Source organism: Acipenser ruthenus, chromosome 7 (genome assembly GCF_902713425.1).
Source record: "Acipenser ruthenus chromosome 7, fAciRut3.2 maternal haplotype, whole genome shotgun sequence".
Lineage (NCBI taxonomy): Eukaryota > Metazoa > Chordata > Actinopteri > Acipenseriformes > Acipenseridae > Acipenser > Acipenser ruthenus.
In genome coordinates this window covers 22,222,076-22,244,556 of record NC_081195.1, presented here as the reverse complement: position 1 = coordinate 22,244,556, position 22,481 = coordinate 22,222,076, and the positions used below count along the sequence as shown (strand labels likewise).

The following is a 22,481-nucleotide window of genomic DNA, read 5'->3' as shown; positions in this document are numbered from 1 at the left end:
TTTGCTACAAACCAAGGAGATTTGAAATGCTGGACTTGCTGTCATTGGGCACCGGCCCGGGTATTTTGTGCTGAAAAGAAAATCTGTCAGGACAACTGTTAAACGATTGAAAATAACAAAAGCACAATGATAAACTAGGCGACTGCAAGAATTAAATGCAATTAGGATCAGCGATGAGCCATTAACATCATTTGTCATGTCTGTTTGAAATAAAAATCAAGTGAAACAGAATCTGGCTCAGTCAAGATATGAAGGTGAAAACAAGTGACGTTTAATTAGAAAACAGAATCTGATCAAAATAAGTTTAAAAGGATATCGTGATCAAAAATAAACCCCCAAAACTTCAAGCCCTATTATTATTATTATTATTATTATTATTATTATTATTATTATTATTGTGTGCTCCTCCCTCTTGTGGTTTAGCTGTAATTTTCAAGTGTTATGATGCGTGAACATTTAGAAATTCTGCATTTACAACTTTCATCCACCCAGAGGCACTGTGTGCTATGGGAAATTCCCATTCAATACCTCTCTGGGCTTTACACGTTTCTGTAATTGCAAAAGTAACAGAAAAAGGACCACGTAAAATAATCTTTTTTATTTTATTTTAGGAAACAAAATATAATATCAGCCTCTCGTTCACATTCAGGTGAAATGCATTCAGTACAGTATATTGCAATACAAGACAATAAAGCAGGATATAAAGCTGTCACAGCCCAGGTAAAGCGACCTTCTAACATTAGAAAAATAGAGACAGCAGTCATTTGCTACATTATTATTATTATTTATTTCTTAGCAGACGCCCTTATCCAGGGCGACTTACAATTGTTACAAGATATCACATTATTTTTACATACAGTTACCCATTTATACAGTTGGGTTTTTACTGGAGCAATCTAGGTAAAGTACCTTGCTCAAGGGTACAGCAGCAGTGTCCCCTACCAGGGATTGAACCCACAACCCTCCGGTCAAGAGCCCAGAGCCCTAACCACTACTCCACACTGCTGCCCTATTATACAGACAGAACAGTCTTTTTGAAGTTCCCCAAAATGCACATAAAAACAGTATTCCTAAGTTTTTGTTTCCAGGTTCGCAGATTTTGAATTTTTGGTTTCACTGCCCAAATGTCTTGGTTTTTAAATCCAGGTAAAAATGTCTCCTCACACCGTCCTCTCTTCAAAGCAGAAGCATGCAGAGATAATCCCTCCATATAAAAAAAAAAATCATTTGTTTTTTGTTCAGTTTTGTCGTTATTTTTTTCTGCAGCCAACTGCCGGCAAATAGTCCCCGACTTCAACTCTAATTCAAATCTCAAGCTGTTGAAGCCCACTGTTTGCTTATTGGTCCGGTCAGGATGCATGCTTTGTCCTGTTCTTCCCTGTTCCCACCACTAGATGTCACTATAAGCGACTTGGGTGAGGTGTGAGCAAACTGCAGGCGGCAAAAATCACCCTTAATAAATATACTTCTATAAAATATTCAACAGAAAACTGTTAGAGGCTTGTTTTGTTTTGTTTTGTTATAAATGACTTGTGATTGAAAACACACACTGAGTCCGTCAAGCTAAAAAAAAAAGACAATTTTAATAACCCCCAAATGGAGGTTCTACAGCTCCCAGTGCCCGTCCCGCATCTTATAGGTGTCCATAATCCTCAGGACATCTTCCAGGATGGAGGGTCCCAGGTCCAGATCCATCCCGAGGAGCGACTCTGACTTGGGAACACCGGCAGGCTCTCTGGCCTCGCTCAGCAGGTCCTCGTTGCTGACGCCTGCGTCCGAGTCGAGACTCAGCTCCTTCGTGGGGTCCAGGGGCCCGTAGCAGGAGCAGCCTTCCCCCATCCCCTCAGAGCCGTCGGAGGAACCCTCGGAGAGCGAGCCGGAGGAAGCCAGCAGGTGCCCTAAACCAGCCGGGATGGAGTAACTCAGCTCCTCGTCGTCGCGGAAATGGCCGCCGCACCCCCCGGTCTCCACAGAGTGGCTCACCGACATGGACCTCTGGCCCGAGCAATCGCCCAGGTGCAGCCTCGGAGGCTTGGGCGGAGGCAGCTCCTGTCCGAAGGCGGGCAGGGAGATGGCGCACTTGAGCAGGGAGCCTCTGAGGTTCTTTTTCCCGGCCGGGAACCCATCTCTGAGGGTCCTGCCCTGGGCTGCCTCCTCGCTGGCCCTCCTGCCCATCTCTGGGAGCAGATCCAGCTTGCCCTGCATGAAGCTCACGTCCCCGAACATGTCCTCCTCCCCTGCTGGCCCCACGTGGGCACTGTGACGGAAATCACCCAGGGGGGGGCTGATCATATCACCGGACAGGATGTCCCGCAGCTTGAGTTTCTTGCCCCGCTTTGGGGTGGAGGTTTTCAAGTAGATGGGGGTCTTAGCCGGCATCTTCTTGGCTTTGACGCTGTTACCCAGAATCCCTACTGCTATCTTAAAGTCGAGAATAGAAATAAGCTGAGCTTTACTAGCCAGGTTTAGCAGAAAGAAAATCTGGTTGCGACACTAATCAATCAATGGTGATCTGTGTAACTTGCATCAGAGACATCCAGTGACCCGTTCATTAGTAAGCAGATTGTTTCAACTTTCAGCTTCCATTTATAGGCAAGTCCAGTGAGGCGATTGCTCCACCAGGGCCTGGGGTAAAAAATATCACAGTGAAATTTTCAGAAGATTCCTCTTGAAACGCATACAGCGATCCTTAGGAAAACAAACGTGGGTGGCCCCTCTACCCCGCTGGGAATAATCCCTTCTTTCATCCAGCGCTCCTGGAATTCCGATTGAACCTCGCAGGGAAGCGCGAACGTCAGGATCTCACGGAATGTGGCACAGGAATGTGGATCGAAGGTTCCTGTCAAGCAAATTAGAGAGTCAGAGAGAGGTGCAGAGAGAGGCTGTGTGTTACTCTAACCAAGGACTAAGTTAGAAGATCGTAGCTTGCAGAAGGAAGAAATATTGACATTTGCAAAAGAACACACAAACAAAAAACTGTTTGGTGCATTAACCCATTACATTCCAAATGCATTTCTCTTTGAAAGAATCAGAACACAAGCTGTATTCATTTATGTAATTTGATACGTTACATTTAGACTTAATATATGCGGTTAACAAAAAGGGAGCAAGCTATCATAACAATATATAGATGCCAGTTAAAAATGCTCCAAAAAATAACGCAGTAGCCCGTCCTCAAATAAGGACAATGGTGCTGAATGGGTTTAGGAGATATATTAACCTGCTTGGTTGCTTATTCTGAGTTCTGTTGTGTTTTTTTTTGTTTGTTTTTGTTTTTTTAAAAAAAAAAACAATATTCTAGACATTTTTCTGTTAAATATAACGACCTTGTCTGTTGAATGAATACACCCTTGCATACTTCTGGTGCATTCAATCACAAAACGGCATCACTGATCTAAAATGCAGATTTAATAATCTTAGTGTTGTTTTTGTTTGTTTGTTTGTTTGTTTGTTGTTTTTTTTTTTACTGACCTAATTTGCACCACAGTGTTTCAACCTTCAAACTGTTTATTGAGGGTGAAATCAGAAGAGGGGCAGGTGTTGAGAGAGAGAGACAGAGAGAGCAGCAAGGTTCAGTAAAGTGTATTAATGAACGCTGACAGTTCCCTTTATAGACACTAAGCCTCTTACTCCTTCGCCCAAATCCTTTATTGCGGCTTCAGGATATAAATAGATTTATGGAAACAATCGTATTCAGTTTTTTTTTAATCTCAGGGTTTTAAAATCTGTACATGCTTGATCCTGTTGCACTTCCTAGTTCCCACCACCGGATGTCACTATAAGCACGATTGTCTTGGAGGCATTGTAAAGCATAGGGAAGCAATGTGAAGCACAGACAGGTATGGTAAAGCACAGGGAAGCAATGTAAAGCACAGAGAGGTATGGTAAAGCACAAGGAAGCATTGTAAAGCACAGACAGGTATGGTAAAGCATAGGGAAGCATTGTAAAGCACAGACAGGTATGGTGAAGCATTGTAAAGCACAGAGAAGCATGGTATAACATGGGGAAGCATTGTAAAGCACAGAGAGGTCTGGTAAAGTACAGGGAAGCATTGTAAAGCACAGAGAGGTCTGGAAAAGCATAGGGAAGCATTGTAAAGCACAGAGAGGTCTGGTAAAGCATAGGGAAGCATTATAAAGCACAGAGAGGTATAGTAAAGCATAGGCATACATTGTAAAGCACAGAGGTCTGGCAAAGCATAGGGAAGCATTGTAAAGCAGAGAGAGGTCTGGTAAAGCATAGGGAAGCATTGTAAAGCACAGAGAGGTCTGGTAAAGCATAGGGAAACATGGTAAGGCACAGAAGTCTGGTAAAGCACAGGGAAGCATTGTAAAGCACAGAGAGGTGTGGTAAAATGGAAGCATTGTAAAGCAGAGAGGTGTGGTAAAGCATAGGCAAACATTGTAAAGCACAGAGAGGTCTGGTAAAGCATAGGGAAGCATTGTAAAGCAAAGAGAGCTCTGGTAAAGCATAGGGAAGCATTGTAAAGCACAGAGGTCTGGTAAAGCATAGGGAAGCATTGTAAAGCACAGAGAGGTATAGTAAAGCATAGGCATACATTGTAAAGCACAGAGGTCTGGCAAAGCATAGGGAAGCATTGTAAAGCAGAGAGGTCTGGTAAAGCATAGGAAAGCATTGTAAAGCACAGAGAGGTGTGGTAAAACGGAAGCATTGTAAAGCAGAGAGGTGTGGTAAAGCATAGGCAAGCATTGTAAAGCACAGAGAGGTCTGGTAAAGTACAGGGAAGCATTGTAAAGCACAGAGAGGTCTGGAAAAGCATAGGGAAGCATTGTAAAGCACAGAGAGGTCTGGTAAAGCATAGGGAAGCATTATAAAGCACAGAGAGGTATAGTAAAGCATAGGCATACATTGTAAAGCACAGAGGTCTGGCAAAGCATAGGGAAGCATTGTAAAGCAGAGAGAGGTCTGGTAAAGCATAGGGAAGCATTGTAAAGCACAGAGAGGTCTGGTAAAGCATAGGGAAACATGGTAAGGCACAGAAGTCTGGTAAAGCACAGGGAAGCATTGTAAAGCACAGAGAGGTGTGGTAAAATGGAAGCATTGTAAAGCAGAGAGGTGTGGTAAAGCATAGGCAAACATTGTAAAGCACAGAGAGGTCTGGTAAAGCATAGGGAAGCATTGTAAAGCAAAGAGAGCTCTGGTAAAGCATAGGGAAGCATTGTAAAGCACAGAGGTCTGGTAAAGCATAGGGAAGCATTGTAAAGCACAGAGAGGTATAGTAAAGCATAGGCATACATTGTAAAGCACAGAGGTCTGGCAAAGCATAGGGAAGCATTGTAAAGCAGAGAGGTCTGGTAAAGCATAGGAAAGCATTGTAAAGCACAGAGAGGTGTGGTAAAACGGAAGCATTGTAAATCAGAGAGGTGTGGTAAAGCATAGGGAAGCATTGTAAAGCACAGAGAGGTCTGGTAAAGCATAGGGAAGCATTGTAAAACACAGAGAGGTCTGGTAACGCATAGGCAAGCATTGTAAAGCACAGAGAGGTGTGGTAAAACGGAAGCATTGTAAAGCAGAGAGGTGTGGTAAAGCATAGGCAAGCATTGTAAAGCACAGAGAGGTCTGGTAAAGCATAGGGAAGCATTGTAAAGCACAGAGAGGTCTGGTAAAGCACAGGGAAGCATTGTAAAGCACAGAGAGGTCTGGTAAAGCACAGGGAAGCATTGTAAAGCACAGAGAGGTGTGGCAAAGAATATTTAAAAAAAATGCTAAACTAACCCTTGTAAAAGTGTCCCATATAAAAAGCAAATTGGTAATGGAATTGGAATTGGCATTGACCCCGCCAGCTGGTATAGGTGAATTCCATCAGTCCGTCATACCAGATCTTAGAGGGGAATACCCAAGGGGAACGAAATGCCCATTTTGAAGTCTCCTATAGCAATTAACCGATGTTATCAACATCGGTTAATTGCTATAGGACTGAGAAAACCTCGAACTACAGATTGCAAACAGACTGCAAATCCCTCCCTCTCCTCTTCAAGTAATGTACAAGGAATTTGGTAAAGAGCTGATGTCACAATCCGTCCCCAAATGCACGACATCTGTTTCCAATCTGACTTCTGCATTAGCGGAGTGGACTGTATAACAAAAACGATTACTGGTTGTGCAAAAAAAAAAATTAAAAAAAAAAAAACAAAGTTGCTCCCCTATGTCCAGGCCAGTTATCTTGGTCACTAATCCGAACAGATCAGTCCGTTACTACGCACTCACTAAACCACGACTGATTTCACCGCAATGTATGATCTCTCCCTATGAATTCTGTTGTGTACAGCTCTGGCAAAACGTTTTCCACCCCCCTATAGAATGAACTCATTTTGCTTCATAAAGTCGAATGAAACCTGCTCAATAATGTTACGTTAACATATTGAATTACACACCGCTTTGTAGTTTTCCCGATTCTTAACGAAAAGCTGACAGAAATACTGGACTACTATAATGGCTTCCGGTAGACTTTTGCGACATCATTTTGTAGTTTATTTGATTACATGATGTTAAATAAAATATCTAAATTATTAGTATTATTATTTATTAATAATATTTATGTATTTATTTATTTTAATGATGTCTCAAACCTAAAATTCAAGGTGATGCAAAACTTTTGTCCACAATAACAAACATACTGTCTATGTAGTATGTTTAAGACACAGCAATTAAACACATAGCTGCACCTCAATTCTTTATATTAAAATATAAGAAATCGATAAATAAAGTATTATTTTTGTAGTGGACGATATCCTAATATTATGAACCATTACTGACTTAATTGATTATGATATAGATAGATAGATAGATAGATATCCACAAAACGAAACTTATACATTTACAAAACGCGTCTTTAGAAAACCTCTTAAAGGAACACCCTATAAAAAGTCATTTAATCGGTTTACCCCGGACTCCGTGTCTAACCTCGTATTGTGACGACCGTACCAGACTTATCTGCATTATTCTCCGCATTGTATTATAATCAACAAATTGATCAGATAACTAACTGTAAAAATGATATACACAATTTATATACACATACACTAGAGAGAGGTAGATAGATTTTAATTTATATATATATATATATATATATATATATATATATATATATATATATATATATATATATATATATATATATATATAGATATATAATCCACACATAGGCGCATCACACAGTGCCAGGTAATCCACACACAGGCACTAAAGCATAGCGCCGATACCGCTGTACAAAAGATCCGGCTAATAATGATCATAATATAGTAGCAAGAAACATTTTAAAAAGCAAGAAGACACGTGAAAAAAAATTTGAAAGAAAAAGAGTTTTAACTACGCAGCTACTTTTAAATACAAGAAGCAAAAGAATTAAATTGTATATACCAATATATTGCGAAGCTCCTTAATTGTTCCTTCAGGATGAGTGCGAGCTGTACCGATTCTGTGTGAGTGAGTCAGTGAGTGATTTTGAATGATGACTAGGAAAAGGGAGGAGGAGGAGAGGGAGGGAGGAGGAGGGAGAAAGAGAGAGAAGAGAGGGAGGCAACATATGAGTTAATTAAAAAAATCCTGCCTGTGACGTAAAGAAGCAACGAGCGCCGCTCACATCTGTCATTATGTAGTGGGTATTGTATAGCGCTGAGTGCTATCTATTGCCTCGGTACTTAACGTCTATTGTCGGTCGCTTCAGAAGACTCAAATGTTCCCATTATGTGATGCAACAATAGAATGGGTTCTGAAGGATATGGAACACAGAACTTGCTGTATGCCACACTTCTCAAAAGACTACTGTTGTTACTGTGGAGATGGGACGTTTCCTGTAGTCAGTGCAGCGGCGCCAGTGTTAAATAAAAAGCGTAGAAACAGCCCTTAAATGACGATTGTGCATTTGAAGGTTTTTTTTGGTTTTGTGAAAGCTATGTGTTTATTTTATGTAGAGTAGTGAATACTTCAAACATAGCGCCCAGCTCTCTATCCCAGGAGAATCAGGATGCAACTGGATACTCCTCAATCACTAGAAATACTCAATGCAAAAGATAAGTCACTGATCACTGAAAACCCGCTGTTTTAATAATTACCTACAACGTTTCGGCTTCGGCCTTCTTCAGATAGCACGGTATATACTTTATAGTTTATAAATCAGTATATATTTGATTGTGTGTGGAGGGGGAGGGGGGGCGCTGTGTGTGTGGGGGGGGGGGGGTGGCTATGTGGGTATGGATGTGTGTGTGGGGGGGTGGCTGTGTGGGTATGGATGTGTGTGTGGAGTGGGGTGTGTGTATCTGTGTGTGTGGGGGGGGGGGTCTGTGGGGGGTGTGTCTTTGTGTCGGTATGGGTGTTTGTGGGGTGGGGTGTGTGGGTGTCTGTGTGTGTTGGGGGGGTCTATATGCTGTTTACAAACAGGATTTAATTCTGCTTTTATTATCATTTTTAGACCCTATATAACTTTAACATGTACGTAAAATACATGCACACACTTTAAATAAAGCAGCGATAAAGCATTGTGAATATAGGACCTATTCCAATACAAGTGTGCGCTACAAACACACACACTATCATTTGTGTTATTTCATCACCACGGTCTATACTTGTCCTACAAACCCACATACCCAGAAATACATACAAAGTGCTTTAGCAGGTATTGACTCACACTGGGGTATAGTTAAAACTCCGGGAAAAACAAACCCTTCCAATAATTGTGCTTACATCCGTTACCACAAAAACTCCGGCGAACTGCAACTACAATGATGTGCTATTGATTTCCATGGGCTGGTACATGTGATTCATCTAGAACGGCAATTAGTGGCGTTATCCCTTATGAAAAGCACTGCCTCCTTTTCCCTACATTCAGTGAATGTTCCTCCGGAGGCGTGGACGGAACTGCTACTTACCGTGAGGGCGGTACAATGGACTAGACAGAATCGCGATTACTCAGTGGCTGCTGTTGCCTATTGCAATAACATTGTCAAATATTCCAGTGATGTAATTATTTTTAACTGTTGAAACTCGTTTTATGAGAATTGCATATTAGAACAAACATCTGTGCCCTGCCACCTACTTTATTTGTATTTATTATAAATTAATATATGGTATAATGAGCAAGGACATTATTATTATTATTATTATTATTATTATTTAAGCATGGCTATAAAAACATTGTACAGCTCCTAACACTAAGTAAATTCTAACAAAATGAATAAAGTGAAAATTAAATGAATGTGTACATAAATAAACAAATATAGCTTGAAAACGTGTTCAACAGATCGAAATATAACTTACCCGATTTTGGAGCGTCTTGTCCTCTCTTCAATGCTTGAGTTATCACTTTAGAAGTAGTTTTTCGCTTGTTTGTTACGTTCAGAAGAGCTAACTGGAGTGACTGTCGACCTTTATATCGCCCCAGAATTCCAACTTTGCTGTTTCCGCTCGGGGGGCTTGGGGGTGCTCCCTTTAATCTTCATGCAGCTTTTTGATCAAAGGTGACGAACTGTTATACAGAGCAAATATGTGTATTGCAAAATAAATACAATAAAATGAAACGCAATGATTGAACACAGTATTTTTGTATTTTATAGAATGATCATCAAAATGATGTGAAACAATATCCCACATGAAGATATTTGATTTTATTGTTTTTTTAATACCCGGACCGGCATCTGCCGACCCATACTAAAAACACAGAGCTGTGCGGTAATGTGTGTGTGTCGTCGTCGTCGTCCGTCCGTTCCGTCCGTCCGTCCCCGTCCCCGTCCGTCCCCCCCCCCGTCCCCCCCCCCCCCCCCCCCCCCCCCCCCCTCATGCAGGTGTGTTGTATGTGAATCACTGCCTAGTCAAATATTCCAGCGTTTAAATCGCGTAATAGCGCTGCATCACAGTGTCAAGCAGCTGATAATAATCCGCATGCACGTCAATCCAATCTGCGTGAGACAGTGCAGCTCGTTTGGGTAGTAGAGATAAAGCGCTATTCTCAAAGATATTTACTCCAAAAGATCTCTGTGTTGGGTGTAGTTTCGGCTGGGTGGCGATTGTTCATACGAAGTTTCTCTATTTCTGATAAAGAGCATGATGCAGATTTATAGTTTTCCATAGTTTCAATGCAATCCATAATGGGTTTCAATTCGGTGGGCAGGTATTGTAGACGGTCACGTTTGTTTACATTCGCAAATGGTTTACTCGTACACTTTTTTAATGACGTGGTGTGTGTGTGTGTGTGTGTGTGTGTGTGTGTGTGTGTGTGTGTGTGTGTGTGTGTGCAGCGTGATATAACCTGGCACAGAATACACACGGCGCTGTGGGACACGCCGAAGATGTGTATTTCACCGAAGAGTGTGTAGACCTGAGATCCTCTTTGAACGCGTATAGGTGCTTCGGCTGTAGCCGTATTGCATCATAATAGGATGGTCGTCTTTCATCCGCTTGTGTTTGAACCTCGGCTGTGATCCCCACTTCCAGTTTCCAGTTTCACAAAGGGGTGCTAATGTGTCGCGGGCAAACGCATAGAACGGATTAGTTCGGAAATAATTGAGACTAATCAAGTGTACAAACCACACCACAGCAAACCGCCTGGGCTAATGAATGCAAATTGCAGTACAGACAGGAGTCAAACGACTCACAACTGGCGTGCTTTTTTTTTTTTAGTCAAATTGTGGCTAAATTATGGAATTATTTTATTGTTGTATTGGAAGTATTCATACCATACATTCTCATAATATTTGTTACAATGCAAAGGTACTGTAATTCGTGACTTAATAATAATAATAATAATAATAATAATAATAATAATAATAATAATAATAATAATAAGATTTTAAAAAAAAAAATATGATTAGTGACGGCATCCATGTTTTAGGTGTTGCATAGACCTGCATATAAATGTAATAGATATATGCAAGCCGTGTCAGATTTCGCAATCATTGTGATCATTCTGAAAGAGTTTGCATGTGTATTTATTACAGTGTAATTCGCCTTCTTTCAGAAAGCGTAACCAAAATGTCTCTAGAATTTGATGCATCGTGCATGAAAGGCCACTAATCCAATGAAAAAAATGAAAAAATACTTAATTTAAAAAAAAAAAAAAATCTAAAAATGGCATGTACTATCGATTCTTGAAATAGCAAAGCGGACACGATCCACCCCCAGGAATGTTAAACACGTCCATCACAATTATTTCTATTGCATTCTGGGATCGGAGGCTCTGCGTGATGCATCAAATTCCATAGTCATTTTTTGACAACGCTTTGTTTGAATTGGCCAATTGTTGCAGCCAGCGGAACGCTAACAGAACCGAGTGACGAACTCGGCGTTCTGGAATATCTCAGGGTTCCGTTTCGTTTCCAGCCCCACATGCAATCTGTGCAGTTACATTACGCAAATTGGAAACATGTGTTTGGAACTGAAATCGCCTCATTGCTAAGCAGTAAAAGTAAAAAAAAAAAAAAAAATGTTGAGGAATTTCCCTGATAGATAAATCTAATGTGTTAGATATGTGGAATTATTGCGGTTACGCAATCACAGGCTCACCAGACAATGCCCGCCCGGTGCCAATAAAACTGCAGCCTGAGCTATCAACAGCTGAGGGACTGGGAGGGAGGGAAGCAGTGTGGCTCTAGTGGAGCTGAGGAGGGACTGGGAGGGAGGGAAGCAGTGTGGCTCTAGTGGAGCTGAGGAAGGACTGGGAGGGAGGGAAGCAGTGTGGCTCTAGTGGTTAGAGCTGAGGAGGGACTGGGAGGGAGGGAAGCAGTGTGGCTCTAGTGGAGCTGAGGAGGGACTGGGAGGGAGGGAAGCAGTGTGGCTCTAGTGGAGCTGAGGAGTGACTGGGAGGGAGGGAGGCAGTGTGGCTCTAGTGGTTAGAGCTGAGGAGTGACTGGGAGGGAGGGAAGCAGTGTGGCTCTAGTGGAGCTGAGGAAGGACTGGGAGGGAGGGAAGCAGTGTGGCTCTAGTGGTTAGAGCTGAGGAGGGACTGGGAGGGAGGGAAGCAGTGTGGCTCTAGTGGAGCTGAGGAGGGACTGGGAGGGAGGGAAGCAGTGTGGCTCTAGTGGAGCTGAGGAGGGACTGGGAGGGAGGGAAGCAGTGTGGCTCTAGTGCTTAGAGCTGAAGAGGCACTGGGAGGGAGGGAAGCAGTGTGGCTCTAGTGGAGCTGAGGAGGGGCTGGGAGGGAGGGGAGCAGTGTGGCTCTAGTGGTTAGAGCTGAGGAGGGACTGGGAGGGAGGGAAGCAGTGTGGCTCTAGTGGTTAGAGCTGAGGAGGGACTGGGAGGGAGGGAAGCAGTGTGGCTCTAGTGGAGCTGAGGAGAGACTGGGAGGGAGGGAAGCAGTGTGGCTCTAGTGGAGCTGAGGAGAGACTGGGAGGGAGGGAAGCAGTGTGGCTCTAGTGGTTAGAGCTGAGGAGGGACTGGGAGGGAGGGAGTGAAGCAGTGTGGCTCTAGTGGTTAGAGCTGAGGAGGGACTGGGAGGGAGGGAAGCAGTGTGGCTCTAGTGGAGCTGAGGAGGGACTGGGAGGGAGGGAAGCAGTGTGGCTCTAGTGGTTAGAGCTGAGGAGGGACTGGGAGAGAGGGAAGCAGTGTGGCTCTAGTGGTTAGAGCTGAGGAGGGACTGGGAGGGAGGGAGTGAAGCAGTGTGGCTCTAGTGGTTAGAGCTGAGGAGGGACTTGGAGGGAGGGAAGCAGTGTGGCTCTAGTGGAGCTGAGGAGGGACTGGGAGGGAGGGAAGCAGTGTGGCTCTAGTGGTTAGAGCTGAGTAGGGACTGGGAGGGAGGGAGGCAGTGTGGCTCTAGTGGTTAGAGCTGAGGAGGGAATGGGAGAGAGGGAAGCAGTGTGGCTCTAGTGGTTAGAGCTGAGAAGGGACTGGGAGGGAATCATAAAAACCTTTAACGATAAGTAACATCTGTTTTTTTTTGTGTTGTTTTTGTGTTTTTTAAGGAAACTTTTTAATGCCCATGACCCCTGCCTCGATAGGAACATGTTTTTAATTCTTTACACGTCCTTCAACTCTGACCGGACACGGAATTCACACGGGATGCGATGGAGCGGAGCACTTCCTCCCTCATTAACCTTGTTTTTTTTTTTATTATTATTTTATGCAACAAATTCCGAAAATACCTCGTTGTTCAATTTGGTCGTGTTGCTGGCTGGAAACAGTACCAACCAACACAAAACCGCGTGTCTTTGAAACAGCGCTATACTGCACGGTAACACGTTTTAAACAAACTCAATTAAAGAAAGAAAAATGTAAGCGTGAATCTTAAAACGCGTGTCCGCGATTAGCGGTTGTGAACGATTACGTATTTTTAATGTGCGGGAGGGGGAGGGCCTTGTGATGTGTAATTAAATAATAATAAGACTATATAGCCCAAAAACGCTAAAATGTGTTTATAATTCGTTCCATTACAAATGCATGTCAGAAACATGGTTTACTATTCTCAGGAGGCCCGGGTCCTAGGTCAGCTCGGCCCGGCTTTGAAACGATTTATTTACCATGTGATTTATTGTCGTGTTTATTATGTGAACCCAGCTTCCTGTCTGGACCCAGAAAGCCGGGAGAATGTTTCTGGGGAAAGTGCCGACGCGCGCGCGCGCGCATCAGACACTATGGAACAGTGAGAATGCTTGAACTGTGTTCTTTGGACAATTAACACCATTATTATAATTGTTATTAATTAATTACGCCTATATCCAAGGCGACTTACATGTGTTACAGGGCAGCGCAGGGTTACAATGCAAGCTTCATATTTAAACACAGTAGTTTACAACAAGTGCAAATAATAATACAATATGAACTAGGATGCAGCCAGTTAGAATTACAGAAAGTTATATCAATGACGGATTAGCAATGCAATAGTGCATCAGCTGAGGATCCGTTAACGTGGTGCTGAGGTCAGGCAAGTCCAGCGCAGAGCAGGAGGGATAGATCAAATAAAGTTATTATTATTATTATTATTATTATTATTATTATTATTATTATTATTATTATTATTATTATTATTATTATTATTAAGCATTTAATAGTGCAGTGCTCGTAACAGGGTATTCCTTCTAGTGGCATGCATACAGAGCGGAGAATGCTGTGGTCATTTTCACATGGGAAAAGCACGTTTTCCATGAAAAACATTGGACAGCTGCCAAGAGTTTTGTAAATCTGGACTGATCTTTTGTGTTCGTGTTTTTCTATACTTCGCTACACTTCTGAAGGAGCCCGAGGGATCTCTTTTGCTGTCCAAACATGGGATAGCATGAGAAATGTCCGTCCGTTCAGCGAGACACCAGAGTAACCATCGCTCTCCAAGGCGGAATAGGAGCGATGCTTGAAGCTTGATTTCTTTGCACACAATAGCGAGATTGTTGTGCGTGTCGTCGTATATTTGGTCAATTTATTTTGAACATTTAGGCGATTGAATCACACATTTCTTTTCAACCCTATAAGTTTAATTTTAAGTTTAGAAATTCTTCATTTTAAGGTTTTGGTAACATTTCAAGCTGACAGAAAGGCGCAATCGTGTTTTGCGTTAAATATTTCTGCCAGTAAAATGTATTTTATTTTTTATTATTATTATTATTATTATTATTATTATTATTATTAATAATAATAATTCTGTTGGACAGCGTTTCCAATCGCGTTCAAGTGGACCAGTAAAATATATATATATATATATATATATATATATATATATATATATATATATATATATATATATATATATATATATATATATATATATATATATTTTTTTTTTTAATTAGCTGTCATCTAAGTTTATTTTAGAGGGCATTTTTTTTTCCTTCAGCACAAAAACAAACAAACAAACACAAAACCACAAACGTCATGTGTTCCAGAACGGAACGGAACGATTTGGAACGCTTCAAACTCGGCTGGCGTGTTTCAACACATTATCAAATAGTTCTCGATACCATTGGATAGCGGGCTGTAGAGATTCAGAGAGCACACGGTCAGTAAGGAGACGCCCTGGCTTCTGCAGGACAATGTCCCAGTCTATTGTTTTTCGGGTCTATCGGAAGCAAGTTAACGACAGGACGCTTTATGCGCGCCGCAAGAACGGCGCCTCATCTCCTTGCGGGGAGGGTGGGTTTCCTTTTGAACTCTGTTCTGGAGTTCAATATCGCCTTCAGATCCGTGTGTGCCTGCGTATAGATCTATCTATCGATCAATCGATCGATCTGTCCTGGTCGAATATGTTACTTTTAGTAGTATAGTACTACCCTGTAAGCGTTTTCCACAGTAAAAGCACACATCAAACTCTGGTGTAGCTTCGTGGGTTGCTTTTCATACAGGAGCGAATACAAACCGTTAAAGATTGGAAGAGAAGGGAGGGCGCCCTGAGATCACTTCCCAGCAGCTGCGTTCGTCTTTTATATTCGATACTGTGCAGTTGTCTTATGAAGGGGATATCCGGAGAGAATTACCGCACGATCATTACGTCACCCCCGCTTGCAACGTTCCAGAACACCCTTGCCAAAGTTCTGAGATCAACCAGCTACTCGGAACCGGTCGAGCTTAAATGGCCAAATGGCTTCCTCTCGCTCGTAAGCTTTCTTATGCTTTTAGTAGTAATATCTAGTGCGAGGATCACTTTTTTATGTACATGGATTTGTGTCCAACGTGGACTATAGCGCCGTTTGGTGGACACTTTAACAATTTTAACTTGCATAAAAATACTACCTTTTATAGCATCAATGCAGAATTCGCGTCGTGGTGTCTACACATTAACTCAGTAACACAAATAAATTAAAAAATGTTATAGGCGATTTCGTAGTGTTTGCACGTTTATGTAATGTAACATTTAAAAAAATGTAAACGCTGTAGGCTGTACTACGTTTTGCATCACAGAATGAATTATCAATCAATCAATCAATCTTTATTTTCTATAGCGCCTTTCATAGCGGACCACCATCACAAAGCGCTTTACAAGAGAGTGAGGAACAAAGCATAATGCATTAAATACAGTGAAATACAGGGCATGGTACATGAAATACAAACAGTAAAAAACAATGCAAATACAACCATGATGTTATACCAGTGATGCCCTTTAATTTATTCAAACAAAATGTATTAATAAGACCAGTTGTGTTTTACACGCACGCACACACGCAGGCACGCACACACACACACGCACGCACGCACACACACGCAGGCACGCACACACACACACGCACGCACGCACGCACACATATATAGCCTATGTGAATTTAGTGATTGGTTTATTATTCGAACTTTCTGAGCCCCCGGGACCTCTCCTGGCAATCAGATGAAGAACATAAGAACATAAGAAAGTTTACGAACGAGAGGAGGCCCCATTCGGCCCATCTTGCTCGTTTGGTTGTTTGTAGCTTATTTATCCCAGAATCTCATCAAGCAGCTTCTTGAAGGATCCCAGGGTGTCAGCTTCAACAACATTACCGGGGAGTTGGTTCCAGACCCTCACAATTCTCTGTGTAAAAAAGTGCCTCCTATTTTCTGTTCTGAATGCCCCTTTATCTAATCTCCATTTATGACCCCTGGTCCTTGTTTCTTTTTTCAGGTCGCCTGTGCTGAATAATACATTCTATGTGTTTTGATTCTATAGTTGATTCCTTTCTTTGTCTATTTATCCAAGACGAGTAGTCAATACTACACCCACCCTTATAAAAAGTAGTATTGGGCACCTTACCATGGCCATTCATACATCTGGCAGAGTTGTTTTATCTAAATCTCATGCCCTATCTATCTCTATATAATACCGATCATGATTAATGATAACCATAACGACTTAGAGTCCTAGCAATTTAACGGCTCACCAGAATCTTATTATTATTATTATTATTATTATTATTATTATTATTATTATTATTATTATTATTATTATTATTATTATTTTCTCCCCTCAACAGGTCTCTTCCTCCGGTATTTTTGAATTGAAAGTTCATTCCTTTACAAGCTCCCGAGGCGCCTGCAGTAACCCTCGGGAGTGTCAGATCTTTTTCCGGGTCTGTCTGAAGCATGCCCAGGCTGTCATCTCCCCCGAGCCGCCCTGCACCTACGGAACCGCCTTGACCGAAATCACCTCCGCCGACCACAGCTCGATCTCCCGCACCGCGTCTATCCGAATCCCCTTCCACTTCAAATGGCCGGTAAGTTTGCAAACTTAAGAAAAACAAAACAGAAGAATACGTATATTTGCAAAACAGTAATGATCATCTGTGGTTTGCTGTTTTATTACGATCTTAATCGTTTTCTTTTTTGTTTATTTTAATAGGGAACCTTCTCTCTTATTATTGAAGCTTGGAACGCAGAATCTGCGGAACAGTCCACAGGTAAGCGTGCAGTACCTCTAATCCTGCTAGGGGGCGCCTCAAGACCCACTTTAGTTACAGAGTACAAGAGCTCGTAACTGAGACGAGGGTGCCCGTGTTCTAACAAGTATACGAGAATGGGGACGCTAAAGCAATTGATTCAGTTTTACAATCCAAAAGAAACGATTGAAGCCTAAGATGAAAGCCAATAGTATTGCTATATTGGCACTTACAGTGCTTTTATTTCCAACGAGAATTTGTTTATGTAATAAAAAAGGTACAATATATGAATGCATTTTATTTATTTTTCCCTCGCAGAAAACCCATCTAATTTGATCAGTCGCTTGGCAACGCGTCGGAGACTGGCAGTTGGCGAGGACTGGTCTCAGGATGTCCACTTTGGCGAGCAGAGCGAGCTGCGCTACTCCTACCATGTCGTTTGCGATGACTACTACTACGGCGACAGCTGCTCGGACTACTGCCGGCCCAGAGACGACACCTTCGGCCACTACACTTGCGACGAAGCCGGCAACCGCGCTTGTCTGGTCGGTTGGAGAGGCGAATACTGCTCAGAACGTAAGTTAACAAACCCTCTATGGCCAAATGTTACCTCAAAGTAACATACCAGTTTTTGCTCCCTTACACACACAAAAACAACATCAACCATAATGCAATTCTCTCTTTTTAAGGGAGGAAGCTAAATAAACTAATATTAGCCTTGCATTTGGTCACATGATGAGTATTTCTTTCTTCAACACCTTTTAAAATCAGGATATAGCACGTGTGCGACGACCATTAGATTGCTCCGAAAAATTGCTCTAAAATAACAATTTTTACAGCTTTTTCTTCAATAAAAAATTGATTCACTATCTTGGGTAAGTTAAGAATTATTTTTCATCACTTTATCTAATTTGCACATAATATATATTATGATAAATTAATAAAATAGGTATGTTGCCTCAAAGCAACATTGAACCACAATGGAACCTCAATTTCCAACTTATTTTTGTTTACATGTGGTCATATTCTAACGTAACCAGCCTATTATTACCATCATGATTATGATTATCATCATTATTACTGTAATATAATGAATATTGTTCTACCATATATTTTATTATACTAATATTGAATATTATATCAAAGTTTTTCAGCATTACATTATCATTATCAATTGGTTCTGTAGCACTGACCTGCAAGTGGCTCTACAAAAAAAAAAAAAAGATCCACAGTGTGGGCACAGTTAGACAGAATCGTCTGGCTGGATGCACCTTCATGAATGACAAGGAAATGAAGAAGAAAAGAAGGGGAACCTTTGAAGAGAAAGAGGCAAAACACAATGGTGTGTACCTCAGGGCAGTCAAATGGTTTGACAACCGTCCGGTGACTCTCCTGAGCACCTATGCAGTGGCCAACCCAACTTCCACAGTGGAGAGATGGGACAAGAGGAGAAAGGAAGTTGTTCAAGTGGCACGCCCCAATATTGTCAAATTGTACAACCAGAGCATGGGTGGGGTGGACCTCCTGGATGCTCATCACAGTGTACCGAACCAAGATAAGATCCAAGAAGTGGTACCATCGCATTGGCTTCCACATGATGGATTTCACACTTGTGCAGGCTTGGCTCCTGTACCGGAGAGATTGCAGAGAGTGTGGCATCCAAAAGAAAAAGCAGCTCAGTTTACTGGAGTTTAAAACTGAGGTAGCAAGCTGTCTCTGCAAGCAGAACAAAATCAACCTGAAGCGGAAGGGAAGACCATCCCACTGTGTTGAGGCAAGGCTGGCTGAAAAAAGGAAGAGAGGGCATGTGTGTCCAGTCTGCCAGGACAACACAGACCACTAGCCTGTTTGGGCAGAAACCAGAGGTAGATGTAAATACCCAGGCTGCAAAGGGATCATCAAGGTGCAGTGTGTGAAGTGTGGGGTTTTCCTCTGTTTCACTGCTGAGAAGAACTGCTTTGTGGACTTTCACAAGCAGTGAGTTGGACAGAACATATTTGCGCAGGATCACTGGACAAATGTAGTTTTTGTTTATTTTTAACTCAAAATGTTGCATTACGATTCATTGTTTTTAAATCTGAGTCAAAATTATCATTTTGTTCCAAGAAGAAAATGTAATGTCATGCATGAAATTAAAATAAAAAGTTTGATTTTAAAAAAACTGTGTTACTCTAATTTGTTCTATAGTGGTTCAATGTTGCCTCAAGGTAACGAACCCCAAAGTACCCCCCCAAATTTTTTTTTGGGGGGGGATTTAAGTTTTGGGAAGGCTAAGTTGGACCATTTTAAGTGCTAAAAACAAATGAAACATTTTTTTCAACAATGTTTTCACAATGTGGGCAATAGAGGGTTAACAAACCCTCTCTCTCTCCCTCCCTCCGAGTCTGCTGGTGAAATTCAAAGAAGCAAATGCATTAACAAATTTAGTAGCAAACGCTACCCCCCCCCCCCCCCCCCCCCCCCCTCATGTCTTTTAAATGTGGCCGATGGGGTGCGCGCTGTGACTTAGTGGCCCAGATATTCGAAAGGTTTGCGCGCAGAGGGTTATGATCAGTCCAGATAGGGAGCAATATCGGTTTGATAAGCGGGATCACTGCTAATACTGAAAAAGAAAGACAAAACAGTGTGGTACTGTAACAGAAAACAAAGTCCAAAAATATAAATTAATTAAATAGGTCACGTGTACTCAGATTTGTGTGACACCTGTCAAAATTATGGAGACAGAAGTAGAGAAATCATAAACTCACTTCCCAGTAAACAGCACAGCATAGATACATCTGTTTGAATTCCGTCGAATCTGCGATGGCCCATTTAAATATTTAGCTTATTAGCCATGCTAACGGCTGTGATAATGATAAACATTAGATTCAAATGTATGCATGTGCACACATTTCATGTATGTATCAGCACAAAATTATATGAATTGCTCCGAAGGCCAAATTTGAAGGAAATGGCTAAGTTTTGCTATAAGAGTGACAGGCTGCAATGCGCAGAATGTTTGCATTACATGAGTTTAGCTAAGTGCCCTACCCTCAGCAACACTAGCAAAGGGTCGCAGTAAAATATCCCTGCATTTGTATTCTCCAAAGGCTCCCTTTCCCTTTCATGCCACTCACCCGGTAATTCTACACTTTTTAAAGTTTTGTTATTCTTTTCTCATTGATATCAGAAGCATACTTTGACACCCACGATCTGCAATCCATGCTACTGACTGTACCATACAGTTGTGGTAGGAGCAGGGGGTGTGGTGAGTGCGGGGCAGTTGGAAGGGGCTTTCAGCAGGAGTATGAGTAAGGGATACACATGCGCAGACAGTATATATTTTTTATTTAAGTTATATGCTGAATAGCCTACACTATCCTGTGGTCCATTGTTTCATTTCTCCATTTAGTAGCTGATTTATATATTTGTGGGGGTGGGCATGCAGCTTCGGGGGGTGCCAATGCTACCGATGTGTGTTGATCTTTGATTCTACATGTGCAGGTTACATTTGCGTGTAGACTCGTCTGAGGAATATTGGTATGTACTGTACACCTATGATAGCTGCTTGGCAGGGTGTTGTTAACAGTCCATTGTCATGCAGTGTTCCAATTCTGCGCATTCACGCGTCGCTCGTGAGCGTTTCTGCTATATTGGTATTGAATGCGCAAGTGGTTTTGCGAGGCACAAACACATTTGCAAATTGAGCAAAAAAAACTGCTATTTTCCAACTTCACGCAACTGTTTTGTGGCGTGTTGGAAAATATCAATTTTGGTGCAAAAGCACAAATTTTGTGAAGGGGTTGGTATTGCTTCGAATATCTGTGCCGTGGTGTTTTGTACAGGCGCCAGCTGCCTGGTTTAGTACTTAACTACTTGATGTGTGCGGGAACAGAAAAAAAACCTGCGCAAGTTTTCTAATTTTCCTTATTAATTTGTTTTGTTAAACAGCCATCTGTGTGTCTGGGTGCAGCGACAACCACGGTTTTTGCGAGCGCCCCGGGGAGTGTAAGTGCCGCATCGGGTGGCAGGGGCGCCTCTGTGACGAGTGCGTGCGGTACCCCGGCTGCCTCCACGGGACCTGCAATCAGCCCTGGCAATGCAACTGCCAGGAAGGCTGGGGCGGTCTGCTCTGCAACCAGGGCCTGAACTACTGCACCAACCACCGGCCCTGCCATAACGGAGCGACCTGCAGCAACACGGGCCAGGGCAGTTACACCTGTACCTGCAGCCCGGGCTTCAGCGGCACCAACTGCGAGATGGAGACCAACGAGTGTGACAGCAACCCGTGCAAAAACGGAGGCAGCTGCAATGTAAGTCAGGCTAGTCGATTATCCACCAAAATACATGCATGCATGCATGCACGCACCACACACACATACAACACATAAATACAACATTTAAAAAAAAAAAAAAACAAATACAATTTTAATAATTTAAACAGATCAATAAATAAATACAACAAATTAAAGTTTGAAAACGAACAAAAAACAACATTTTAAAACACACAAAAATGAATGCATACATGTGAAACGAATGACATATTTTATTGCTTTTTTCTAACCAGGATCTTGAAAACGACTACACCTGCACTTGCCTGCAAGGATTCTACGGCAAGAACTGTGAGATCAGCGCCATGACCTGAACATGGGTTTAAGCCTTTCCAAAACCATATATATAATCGTTAGTGTATTTCAAGTTCCAATTTATATTCTGTTTCGACCTTTTAATTATGCACGACATTATTATTATTATTATTATTATTATTATTATTATTATTAAACTTTATTAACATGGATTTAGTCACTGTCACCCCATAATCGACAGTGCACTTACACAGAAGACACTTTATTGAAATAACACGAATGGAACCTGACTTGAGAATCGTGTTCTGTAAAACAAGAATATTCTAATAACGTTTGGCCTTGCCCTTCTTTGCACGTTAAACTGTATTTGTTGCAATTGTAAACTATCAAGTAGTTTTGAACTTGCAGCTTGATACAGTTTAATATATATATATACACACACACACACACGTTTTTATCTGCATGTTGGCATGACTTTGTTTTGTATTAAATAAAAAAAAAATTGACCCAAAAAATCGTAGATAAATAGAACGCTATACTGGAAGTACTGTATTTATAACCCAGTTAATGTGTTTTAATGTCGATGCATATGATCTCGCTTATTTAAAACCTGTAGATTGCTCCACGATAGATATACGG

General features: G+C 41.8%; 2 protein-coding genes across 3 annotated transcripts; one reads left to right on the top strand and one right to left on the bottom strand.

Annotated features, from left to right (window-relative positions):
• Window positions 1–589: 589 nt before the first annotated feature.
• LOC117415373 (cdc42 effector protein 2-like) lies at window positions 590–9,744 on the bottom strand. 2 transcript variants are annotated; one of them, XM_059026637.1, is made up of 2 exons: window positions 9,278–9,744; window positions 590–2,839 (listed from the first exon to the last, which is right to left on the bottom strand). In XM_059026637.1, exon 2 carries the CDS (start codon window positions 2,377–2,379, stop codon window positions 1,606–1,608), a length of 774 nt encoding a protein of 257 aa, XP_058882620.1. In that variant the 5' UTR covers window positions 2,380–2,839; window positions 9,278–9,744; the 3' UTR covers window positions 590–1,605. The 2 variants fall into 2 exon arrangements, with proteins under 2 accessions (XP_058882620.1, XP_033881525.2); XM_034025634.3 differs by lacking the exon at window positions 9,278–9,744 and adding an exon at window positions 7,382–7,503.
• Window positions 9,745–14,970: 5,226 nt separating this feature from the next.
• LOC117416028 (delta-like protein B) lies at window positions 14,971–22,333 on the top strand. The gene is made up of 6 exons (XM_059027826.1): window positions 14,971–15,070; window positions 16,823–17,115; window positions 17,241–17,298; window positions 17,596–17,853; window positions 21,208–21,569; window positions 21,824–22,333. Exons 1-6 carry the CDS (start codon window positions 14,971–14,973, stop codon window positions 21,899–21,901), a joined length of 1,149 nt encoding a protein of 382 aa, XP_058883809.1. The 3' UTR covers window positions 21,902–22,333.
• The last annotated feature ends 148 nt before the right edge of the window (window positions 22,334–22,481 follow it).

Bases quoted from the DNA above. Each gene is read 5' to 3' on its own strand.
- LOC117415373 (XM_059026637.1), bottom strand. From the start codon at position 2,379: ATGCCGGCTAAGACCCCCATCTACTTGAAAACCTCCACCCCAAAGCGG.
- LOC117416028 (XM_059027826.1), top strand. From the start codon at position 14,971: ATGTCCCAGTCTATTGTTTTTCGGGTCTATCGGAAGCAAGTTAACGAC. The intron at 17,116-17,240 runs GTAAGTTTGCAA...TTATTTTAATAG, and splicing joins CCTTCCACTTCAAATGGCCG to GGAACCTTCTCTCTTATTAT. The intron at 17,299-17,595 runs GTAAGCGTGCAG...TTTCCCTCGCAG, and splicing joins ATCTGCGGAACAGTCCACAG to AAAACCCATCTAATTTGATC.